Here is a 12204-nt window from a genome sequence, read left to right on the forward strand (position 1 = left end):
TAATGAACTGATGCTGAGTGAAGTGAGCAGAAAAACAGCAACATTGTGCCATGATCAACTATGATTGACTTAGCTCTTCTCAGAAATACAACAATCCGACACAATTCCAGAAGACTCATGATGGAAAATGTTATTCACATCTAGAGAAAGAACTGTGGAGTCTGAATACAGATCAAAATGTACTATCTTCACATTTTTTGGTTTTTCTTTCTTGTGTTTTTTTTCTTTCTGTTCTATTTCTTCTTTCACAACATGACTAATGTGGAAATATATTTAACATGATTGCACATGTATAACCTGTATCAAATTGCATGCCATCTTGGGGAGGGGGAGGAAAGGAAGGGAGGTAGAAAAAACTGGAACCCAAAATCTTATGAAAGTGGATGTTGAAAAGTATTTTTACATGTAATTAGAAGAAATAAAATACTAGTAAGTGGGGGAAAAGAAAGATGGAATCCAGCCTCAGCTCTAGGACTTTCCATCAGGTAAATCCACTATACCTATTGAGCCAGCAATTCAATTTTAGATAATTTATCATCATCATCTAAACATTTGTTAAACACCTACTATGTGTCAGGCTATACTAAGAAATGAGGATACAGAGAAGGGGAAAAAAGCAGTCCCTTGCCCTCAAGGAGCCTAGACTCTAATGGGTGAGACAACAGGCAAAAAACTATGTATAAATAAGATAGAGGTTGTCCCTAAAATCTTGTCTTACTGAAATTTTAAGCTTTAATAGAAGATTTGGGGGACAATCTGCATATAAAGTATGAATTGGGGGTAACTTCAAAAGGAAGACAGGTTTATTTTTTTTTTTTGGAGGGGGGAAGGCAGGGCAATTAGGGTTAACTGACTTGCCCAAGGTCACACAGCTAGTAAGAGTTAAGTGTCTGATACTGGATTTGAACTCAGGTCCTCCTGATTCCAGGGCCAGTGCTCTATTCACTGTGTCACTGCACCACTTTGTCACCTAGCCGCCCCAAATGGGATTTGTCAAGAGGATTATATGGAGTCATACAAACCTTGGCATTTGATTAAATAATACTTCTGGGAAGGATGTTCTAGTCTAGTTGATGAACATAAATCTGGCAGCGTATAATAATCTTCTTGATAATTTATTATTGGAATTAGTTTGGACTTTTAGAAATATCTTAGAAAACATGATAGAAATAAGAATCCATGAACAAGGAAACATACTTCCTCCAGGCTAGATATCTCATCCATGTGAATTGTTTCCATTAATCTGTGACCTCTTCAACATGGGCATTCCTCTTCTGGGGGTCCAGATCAGATCCCATCCATACATTCTCATCCTATGAGCCTTTCCATGTCCTCCTATAAATCTTTCAAAAGGTCCACTTCAATAGTAAGGAGCTTTTTTCTCTATCTTTTGATATTAAATGGATAATGATGGCACACTTGGGTTGTCCATCTTTTCTCCCTCTCTCACTACACTTCCTTTCCTGGTCATATATAAAGAGAGAAAGACACAGAGATACAGAGACATAAAGAGAGACAGAGAAGAAAAACAGAGACACAAAGAGGGAGGGAAAGAGGGAGAGAGAGAGAGAGAGAGAGAGAGAGAGAGAGAGAGAGAGAGAGAGATGTAATCTCACTGTTGGGAGGAACTCCCAAATGAAATGTAGAATGGCACCTGATTTGCATTTTCTAATCTTCAGGGGTGGCTGGATGCCCTGAGTTCAATAACTTGCGAGAATTACACAACCAGGATATGTCAGGAGTAGGATTTGGGTTGCTTTCTTTCTCTCTCGTTGGCCAGCTCTCTGTCTCCTGAAGATGCCTCTTGCCTCACTTTTCCTCTGCATATCTTCCCTGCTAATATGTTACAGCCTATTCATGCCCACCATGAGACACTTCATTGTCCTCTGGATGGACAAGCATTTTAAATTGCTCAGAGACTATGGTTTTCTATGACTCAAAGTCATAAAGCATTACCAGAAGAAATTCAAACTTTGAAAGATGATACTTTGTTTCTGGGAGGAATTTGGGGGCTGAACTAGTCCAGCTGCTCTTCCCATTTGTGATAGGACCAGTATTTATTGGAGTTCTCCCCTTCCCCTGGCCCCCACCCTCAACATGAGTTACATTGTGGTTGTTGAGTCATTTCAATTGTGTACGACTTTCTCCATCCATGACCCTATTTGGGGTTTTCTTGGCAAAGATACCAGAGTGGTTTGCCATTTTCTTCTACAACTCATTTTACAGATAAGGAACTGAGGCAAACATGGTTAAGTGACTAGCCTTGGGTCACACAGCTAATAAGTGTCTGAGACTAGATTTGAACTCATAAAGATGAGTCTTCCTGACTTCAGCCCAGTGTTCTCTATCCACTGCTCCATCTAGACTTGGTTGGCCCAGGACTAGGGCAAAGCTTAATCTGGGCCTCCTTGGATGCAGTTTCCTGGTGACCTCTGGCTGTGTTGATGTGATTTCCTAGTCATAGGCATAGTCAAGGGCATAAAAGATCCCACCTACATTGGGTCTGTTGATGCCCTTCAGACATGGTGGATATCTAAAGACCATGTTAAGTCACCAGAGCTTAACAAGCTGACCCAACAAGCTTCCACATGGAGAGCAGGGAGGGCCATACATATTGTATATCCTTATTGCATATTTCCTTAGTGCTAAGTAAAACTCCCATTTCATTTCATCCCAACATTGATGCTGAATTTAAAAGGTATCAGTGTTAGACCCACTCCTAAATCAGTCAGCCAACAAACATTTGTTCCAGGCACTGTCCTAAGGACTAGGGATACAAAACCAGGCAAAAGACAGTGCCTGTCCTTGAGGAGCTTACAATCTAATGGGCAAGACAACATACAAACAACTATGTACAAACAAGGTATATACAGGATAAGTTGCAGATAAACACTGTATGAAGGGAAGACACTGGTTCAGGGGCAGGGGAGAGGGAGGGAGGACAATCAGGAAAGGCTTCTTATGAAAGGCAGGATTTTAGCTGGGACTTGAAAGGAAGCTGGAGAAGCCAAGATACACTGATGAGGAAGGAGAAAATTCCAGGCTAGTGAAAGACAGAAACTAGTGAAAATGCCCATTGTCAGAAAGAGGTCATCAAACTTGAAAAGGTTGGGAACCACTGAACTCACGGGAATTGGAAGTTTTAGATCTCTTTGGAGCAGATACATAATGAAAATCTTTGAAAAAGAACATTATTTATGCACAGTTGTCTAACTCCATGAATCTGGCCCTGTGGTTTTAGAACTGTATTGCTGTTTTTCCAAGGATAAAGAACTGGAAAAAGTACATGCCCATTGATTAGGAATAGCTAAATAAACTCTGATACATGAATGGAATAAAATATTGCTGTGCTATAAAAAATAACAAATAAATGGAGGAGAAACACAGAAAGATTTATATGACTTTCACAGGAAAGTAAGGAGGACCAGGAAATGAATATAACAAGGGAAATGAAAACAATGACAACAAAAACTCGAACTAAACTCTGTGAAATTCTAATGATCAATCTTGGCCCCAACCAAAAAAGGGGATCAAATATATCTCCTTTATTTGAAGAGGTAGGGCATAATGGGATTGTAACATTGCAATCAGTCTAGGTTGATGTGTTGTTTAGTTTTGCTAAACTGCTCTCTCTTTGTCTTTTAAATTTTTTTTGTTATGAGAGAAGGGCAGATATATTCTCTGGAGAGGGAAGGCTTGGAAATGAAGGTGATATAAAAACAAATAGAATATATTTTTTAAAAAGAGCTATTGCTTTTACTTGCAGTATCTTTTTTTTAAGTAATTGGGGTTAAGTAACTTGCTCAAGGTTACACGGCCAGTTATTTCTGGGTGTGGTGCTAAGTATCTGAGCCTGGATTCGATCCCCAGGTCATCCAGACTCTGGGGCCGGTGCTCTTACTCGATGTGCTACCTGGCTGCCCCTACTTGCAGTATCTTACTAATTCAAATAGACAAATGATGGTAACCAGATAAAAAACTCTCACTTGGACTCTCACTACTGCAAGAGATGACATCAGTTAAGGCTAATTTCTGAGATATTTTTCAGCTCCAAAATTCTATGACTCCAATTACTAACTCATTGCTTCTCTTTTCTTTTACATAAGATTTTTTTACATTTAATTTTTATTTTATTTTTTTCTCAGTTGCATGTAAACAAAAATTTTAACATTCTTTTTTAAAAAAAATTTGAGTTCTTAATTCTTTCTCCCTCCTTAAGAAGGCAAGCAGTTTGATATAGATCATACATGTGCAATCATACAAAACATTTCCATATTCACTCCTCTTCTTAAGAAGAGTCAGTGACTCCCTTTTTCTGCCAAGAGAAAATACCAGCTCCTCTGTTTGGCATTTATAAAGCCCTTTATAATCTGGCTCCAATGTGTGTTTCTCTGGATATCACATGCTATTATTTGTCTTTGTATCTTTAATCAAACCATGCACCATACCTAAAAAGCCCTTCCCCCTCACCTCTGCTCCTAGAAATCAAATCCCCAGCTAGCATCAAGGTTCTGTTGAAATGACACCTTTCCTCATTCCTGCAGTTATTAATTCGCTCTTGACTTTTTATATGTTTCCTACTTACCAATCTCTGGGTACATAGTCACCCTCCTCCACCACCCTCACCTCCCATACCCAACCTCAATCAAAACTATAAATTATTTAAAGAAAAGAACTATTTTCATTTTTGTCTTTGTACCTTCCTTAACATTTAACACAGTGCCAGGCAGACCGTAGGTGCTGAATAGATGCTTGTTCAATTGAAATGGACTGAAAAATTCCATTAAAAGAGACCAAGGAAAGTATGTTCTTGTATGGGCAATGGAAAGAGAGTTGTTAATTGAGGAAGTAATTTTTTTTTTCCTTGTTTAATAGAACTTGAAGACAAGATTAGCTGGCTTTGGTGAAGACCATCTGTTCTGTCAGGCTTCTGCTTGATTGACTTAGAAGAAGCAACCCAACTGTAAAATCTTTCATGGAACTCAAATTAGCCATCTTGAGCAGTTGGGGATCATATGCTCCTTTGGAATACCCACAGTCTGCTGCCATAGGGCTCCCCTTTGGCTACCATGATGTTTTCTTTGTTTGATGAATGGGCAGAATTAAAAAAGACAACTATCCCTTCTTTTCATCACTGGCTCCTGAGGAGCCTATCTTTCCTTCTTTAACTTTCTGGCTCTACTCCCATACTTATGAAGGCATACTAGGTTGTTAGCAAGGATGCCAAGATGAAAAAATATAAGTTTAATATTCTGAAGCATATGAGATGCCCTGAAGCATCTAGCACATGCTTATATTATATTTTTAATAAATTATAATTAATTTAATGGAAAGAAAAATAAAAATGATTTCACAGTCAATATCTTAAAACTAATTTTGTATAATTATTTTTGATGTGTAATTTTAAATATAAATTATTATATAGTTACATCTACACAATTACATTCTATAAATATAATTCTGTTTTAAATTTATCATTATGAATTCTAATTGTATAATTTTTCCTTATATAGAGAACACATTCTATGGGTACAGCCATTATTCAGGGGATGGTTCCATCTGAACCCATCTGATATTAGCTATCCCTTTCATTCATTCATTCATATTTCATTTCATTTGTAAATTTCATCTTCATTCAAATCATAAATAAAATTGTTGAAAAGGATAGGTGGTAGAATAAAGCCTACAACATGCCACAGGGGGTTATTTTTTCAGGTTAATATCTGCCCACTAATTGATACTCTCCTAGCTGGGCTGTTCAACCAGTTAAAAATTCACCTAAGCATACTATCTTTTTAAAATATCAATAGATACTGAAAACACTTTTTATAAAATACAATACTCTTTTCTATTAAAAAAAACCCTAGAAAATACAGAAATTAATTAACTTTCATTAAAATTATAAATAGTACCTAAAACCAAAAGTTAGTATTATATGTAATAGGAACAAACTAGAATCCTTTACACTAAAATTACAGTAAAGCAAGGATGATCTTTGTCATCACTTTATTTTATTTTTTTTTAAAAGCAATCGGGGTTAAGTAACTTGCTCAAGGTTACACGGCCAGTTATTTCTGGGTGTGGTGCTGAGTATCTGAGCCCAGATTTGATCCAGGTCATCCCGACACTGGAGCCCATGCTCTTACTCACTGTGCTACCTGGCCTCCCCTTGTCATCACTTTAAATGTCATGATACTAGAAATGCTAACTATAGCAAATAAGATAGGAAAAAGCAATTGGAATAAGCATAGGTAAAGAAGAAACAAAACTATCCCTTTTTGCAGAAGATATGCTGCTGCTCCTAAATAATTCTAGAGTCAACTTAAAAGACAGAAACAATAACTTCAGCAAAGTTGCAAGATAGAAAATAAAGAAACAAAAATCGTCAGCATTACTTTATGATATCAATAAAACCTAGCAGGAAGAAATAAAAAGAGGGATTTCATTTAAAATTATGATAGAATGTATAAAATTTGGGGGGAATCTACATGCCAAGATATGTACAAGAACCATATCAGTGCAACTAGGGGTGTAGGAATTAGCATTTATATAGTGCCTACTATGTTCCAGATAGTAAAAGTCCTAATCAAGGTCATACAATTACTTAATGACTGAGTTGAGACTAGAACCCAAGTCTTTTGCCTGCCACTATAGTGCTAGCTCCACAATGTTATCAAGTACTGGGAAGGTCAGATTGAATATCTCATGCAAAGGATTGCCCAGTAAGGAAAAAACTCCAGATCCCCACCTGTCTTGGCCTCTCTCCTTCCTGAATGATTCATCACTGTCTCTGCCCCAGATCCACTTCCTTTTCCCAAATTATAGACAGATATCTACTCCTTCCTCTCCCTTTCTCCAAGTTTAGTAGAGGCAAAACTGGAGTTTTTCAAAAGGGGCTTTCTCTTTTTTTTTTTAAAGGGGACAACAAACAAAAACCTGCAAAAGCAAGGGGAAAACTGAGATTTACAGAGTATAGTTTTCCAATCTTAATTTAACTAAAATGTTGGAATTTATTTGATCAGCTTGCACAGAATCCCTCATCTGGTGGCCTTCTATTTCCTGTCCTTAAAATCAACCCTGCCCCATTTGTCAAGAGCAAGTAGTTTGGATGGAGATGAGATTTGTAGTCAGAAGTTCATATTAGAGAAAAAAAAAAGCTTCAAGATCATTTTTGAGTGAATTACAAATATTCATAGTAATTAACATAGAACTCAATTACCTCCTAGAATTTAGAAGAATAAATTCAATGATTTATTCAACAAGTCTTTATTACACCCTTACTATATGACAGATATTATATAAGGTACTGGAAATACAAAGACAAAAAGAAAACAGTACCTTGCCCTCTAGGAACTTACATTCTATTGGGAAGAAAGAAAAGATGATGATGGTATATAGACGAAATGTGTTGCACAGGAAAGAGCTTTGGACAGAAGAGTCCAAAAATCAGACCTGGTTTTGAAGCCTGGCTTCACCACTTACTAACTATGTTACCTCGGGCAAACCTCTTGCTACTGTTATTGTTATTACTGTTATCACTATATAGTACTATACAACAATATTGCTATGTTGTAATACTCTCCCAGGTATTACTTGCCTATTTCTTACTGCTAATGGTTGGTCAGGTAACACAGTTGTAACAGCTCACAAGCCCCCATTGCTCTGTTTCTCCTTGACAATCAGCCAGGAGACTCAATTTTTTAGCAAAGGGATTTACTCCATTGGCATAGCAAGAACAGTGGGTTAAAAAGCATTTTCCCCAAATTAGGGGCACACTCTCCCACAAATACACCCAGAAACTGGGGGTGGGAGGGAAAGGGTACACATCAGCTTTAAGTGGTAAAGCAAACATGTAGGAAACACATATGGCCAGAGCAACTCATAGCTCTGGAACTCCAGAACCTCAATATGTTTTCTGCCTTTGAAGCAGGGCAGGATATTGATGATGCTTTCTCAGGGATTACTACTTCTAGGGTATAGTGTCTTAAATCTGCCTTCAGATTCTATCAATTCTCTCTCTGGAGGTAGACAGCATTTCAAATCATAAGTCCTTTGTAATTGTTTTAGATATGGGGTTGTTGAGAATAGCTGAGCCATTCACAGTTGATCATTGTACAATACTGCCGTTACTATTTATAATATTTTCCTGATTATGATTACTTCACTTTCCATCAGCTCATATAAGTCTTTCCAGTTTTTTTCTGAAACCACCCTGCTTATCATTTCTTATAGCACAATTTCTTATAGTATTCCATCACAATCATATACCACAACTAACTCAGTCATTATGTAATTGATGGGCATCCCCTTAATTTCCAATTTTTTGCTACCACAAAAAGAGCCACTATAAATATTTTTGTATATAGGTCCTTTTCCTTTTTCTTTGATCTCTTTGGGATAAAGACTTAGTAGTAGTATTGCTGGGTCAGAGGTTTTATAGCTCTTTGGGCATAGTTCCAAACTGTTCTCCAGAATGGTTGGATCAGTTCACAATTTCAACAGTACATTATTGTCCCTATTTTTCTACATCCCCTTCGACATTTGTCGACTTCTTTTTCTATCATATTAGCCAATTTGATAGGTATGAGGTGGCACCTCAGCGCTGTTTTAATGTGCATTTCTCTAATCAAAAGTGATTTAGAGCATTTTTTTTCATATGACTATAGATAACTTTGACTTCTAAAAATGCCAGTTTATATCTTTTGACCATTTATCAATTGGGGAATGACTTATATTCTAATAAATTTGACTCAGTTCTCTATGAGAAATGAGACCTTTATCAGAGAAACTTGCTATGAACATTTCCCCCCAGTTTCATGCTTTCCTTCTAATCTTGACTGCTTTAATTTTGTTTTTGCAAAATCTTTTTAATCCCATGTAATCAAAATTATCCATTTCATTCCTTAATATCTCTCTTATGGTCATAAATTCTTTCTTTATCCATAGATCTGATGGGTAAAATTTTCCTCTAATTTGCTTATGATATCACCTTTATGTCTAAATTATGCACACATTTTGACCTTATCTTGTCATACAGTGTGAGATGTTGGTCTATACTCAGTGTCTGCCAAATTGCCTTCCAGTTTTCCCAACAATTTTTGACAAATAGTAAATTCTTACCAAAAAGCTTAGATCTTTGGGTTTATCAAACACTAGATTATTATGGTCATTTACTACTGTGTGTTGTGTACATAATCTATTCCACTGATCCACCACTCTATTTCTTAGCCAGTACTAGATTGGATGCTGCTGGGGTTACCTGGTTATAATCTCTTTCATTTAGGCACCAAAGTACTAGATAATGATGGAGAACCAGCTTGACCATAAAAGGAAAAATGGGGAAAGATGCATAAATCCTCAAACCACTTCACCAAAATTGCCTCATCGATACTTAGATTATCCCCATGAGATGGATGTAGGTGGAGAGATGATATTATGCCCATTTGGTAAATGAGAAAATCAGGGCATAAAACAATTAAGAGGGCTGCCCAGCATCTCAAGGAGTCATTGGTGAGACCAAGAATGAAAAAAGTCTTCTGATTCTTAATATTTCATCCATCAGGTCCCATGAAAGCTGTTCCTTAGTCATTCCTTTCTCAATAATAAAATGGTCCCAAATCACTTAGTGGAATACCTTAGGGATATTTCTTCACTTTGTACTGGTTCAAGATCTTTATCAAGAACTTAGATGAAAGCACAGATGGAATGTTTACAAAATAAACAAATGACAGAAAGCTAAGAGGAAAGGTTAACATGTTGGTTGACAGAGTCAAGATCCAAAAAGATTTCAGTGGGTAGTTGAGTTAACTACCAAAGAGTTAACTAGCCAAAGTTACAAAGATTAAATTTAATCAATATGAGTGCCAAGTTTTACTCAGGTTAAAAAGGACAAAACTTAATAAATGTATCATGGGAAAAAAAGGGACTAAGCATTTATATAATAGCTACTCTATGCCAGATGAGAAAGGTGTGCATTCACAAAAACGAGGCTTATGAAAAAGACCTAGGACTTTTAGAGAGCCATAAGCTCAAGGTGAATCAAAAGGATTGATACAGCAACCAGAAAAATCCCAATGATCTTAGAGCATGTGGGTCCAGAAAATGGGAGACAATTGTCTTTCAGCTCTCTGCCTGGGTCAGCCAACATCTTAAGTGTTGTGGGCAGTACTGAGTTCCAAATTTTAAACAGAACATTGACAAACTGGAGAATATCCAGACCACAATGGTGAAGAGTCCATAGAGAGAACAAGACCTGACCAGGCATTAAAAAGACCAGGGATGATTTGTCTGGAGAAAGATTTAGGAAGGATATGATAGCTGCCTTCAAGGATTTTCTGGACTTTTATTGTAGAAGAGACAAGGCATGTTTGCCTTGGCCTCAGAGGGCAGAACTAAGAAGAAGGGTTAGAAGTTGCGAAGAGAGAGAAATGTCAGCTTTGCTCTACGATGCTTAACGTTAGATTGATCCTCAAGTATAATGAACTACTTTGGGAAGTAGTAGGTCTTCCAGGAGAGGTTAGATGAATATTTGCTGGGTATATTATAGCAGGGATTCCTCAACAAAGTAACCTTGGGAGAGTCTGAAAACTCAGATCTGTGATTACAAATGGATATTTGTAGAGAAAAAGGAGGGATGTAAAGGCAAGTTCCTCTGTTGTTTCTTTAGTATTTCAAACTCCATAACTTGGCTCCAGGGTGCCAACATTGATACTGCTGTGGTTTTTCTGTTCCTTCTCTTAAACCCAGCTACTTCTGCCCACCCTTCCTATCACTGTGGCACCCCTCTCCTGGAGCCTGACTTCCCCCACAGTTTATGCACTCCACCAGCTGGAAAATATTGCCACACAATAGAGGTGTTGGACAGTTGCTCTGGGGAGTGGGCCTCAAGAAAGGCCCCATCAAGAATAACTCTCAAAAGTAACCAAGCATCTCAAGTCCACTTATAAAGAAAAGAGCCCAATGAAAATAAGATTTTCCAAATTTCTTTAAGATTTTTTTTTTTCAATTCTATGCACAACATGTCAGCAAAGTGCTTGCTCCAACAAGCCTGGGGAGGCTTTGAGGGTTGGGCACTGGAAGTTAGGAGACTCTCTGTTTGAAGCCCAGATTCCACTTACTGGCTCCCTGACTAAAGTCTGGTAACATCACTTCTCTGAGGGAATCATGGGATTGTTGTCTCTGAGCAGAGAGGGACCTTTGAGGCCTTGTAGCCCAACTCTTCAACATGAAGGATGGAGAGGGTGGCATTCAGATAGGGTAAGTGCTTTACCCGAGGTAGGAGGCAGTTTCCTTATATAATTTCAGAACTATCAAGTTGGGGGGTGATAAATTCATATACTACCTACTTCACAGAACAGTACAGGAAACTGGATATAGACAGACTTGGAGTCAGGAAATGAGTTCAAATCCCACTTCAGGCAATTAATACTTATTCAGGGACACTGGATAAATCCCAATCTCTCTGGGCCTCAGACTGAGAAGGGTTTGGCCTCAATGAACCTCAAGATCCTTTTCAATTCTAAAGTTGTGATCTTGTGAAATCCTAGGTTTTGTGAACCCTAGGTCAAGGGTGGGGAACCTGCAGCCTCGAGGTCACATGTGGCTCTCTAGGTCCTCAAGTGTCACCCTTTGGATTTTGGATTCAAAGGACTGAAATTTGAGACATGTGGCCTCGAGGCTCCCCACTCCCTGCCCTAGATCAGGCTTTTGAGTCATTATTAAGAGTTTTATGGTTGAAGTAAAATGAAGCTTTGAGAAGAGCCATAAGGAACAGTGGACCAAAGAGGCCCATTGTTGGATAAAAGATAGGAACAGTTAACTAGGCAGTCAGTCAACAGGCCAGAAGAATGGACAGAATTCCTCCCTCTTTCCCGGGCCAAGAGGAGGAGTCACAAGCAGCCCCACAGCCCAGTTCGACTGGATTGCACTGCAGCTGAATCTCAGCGGGTCGGGCCACTTCCAACCCCACCCCATTCACCCTTTCCCCATCCTCCCGACAAAAACAAGAATACACTAACTAGTGTTCTGAACCTTTCCCCCACCCCGAGTTGAAAGGCCTGTAAGCCGCCAGAACAACCGCAGTCTACAATTGTGTTTTGATTTCTATCCTTTGTTGTTTTTTTGGTTTTCTGAAGGGTGGCGTTAGGGTAAGGGCGGGGGGAGTGGTGTAGTGGGGAGGGGGCGGGAGTGTTTTAGTGGGGGGGG

The 12204-nt window shown here is 38.3% G+C and overlaps 2 protein-coding genes across 2 annotated transcripts in view; one reads left to right on the forward strand and one right to left on the reverse strand.

Moving 5' to 3' along the window:
* SCARB2 (scavenger receptor class B member 2) overlaps window positions 1-12204 on the reverse strand; it is a 58910-nt gene that overhangs the window by 45505 nt on the left and 1201 nt on the right. The window lies entirely within an intron of this gene.
* The window catches only part of FAM47E (family with sequence similarity 47 member E), an 83987-nt gene continuing 82774 nt past the window's right edge, over window positions 10992-12204 (forward strand). The window contains exon 1 of the mRNA XM_069092165.1: window positions 10992-11256. Within this exon, the coding sequence (XP_068948266.1) occupies window positions 11225-11256 (32 nt within the window). The 5' untranslated portion in view covers window positions 10992-11224. The remainder of the gene's footprint in view (window positions 11257-12204) is intronic.

The sequence above is a fragment of the Petaurus breviceps genome, unplaced genomic scaffold (genome assembly GCF_028583685.1).
Source record: "Petaurus breviceps papuanus isolate PSGF00001 unplaced genomic scaffold, PetGlider_PUasm1.0 126, whole genome shotgun sequence".
In the NCBI taxonomy this organism is placed as follows: domain Eukaryota; kingdom Metazoa; phylum Chordata; class Mammalia; order Diprotodontia; family Petauridae; genus Petaurus; species Petaurus breviceps.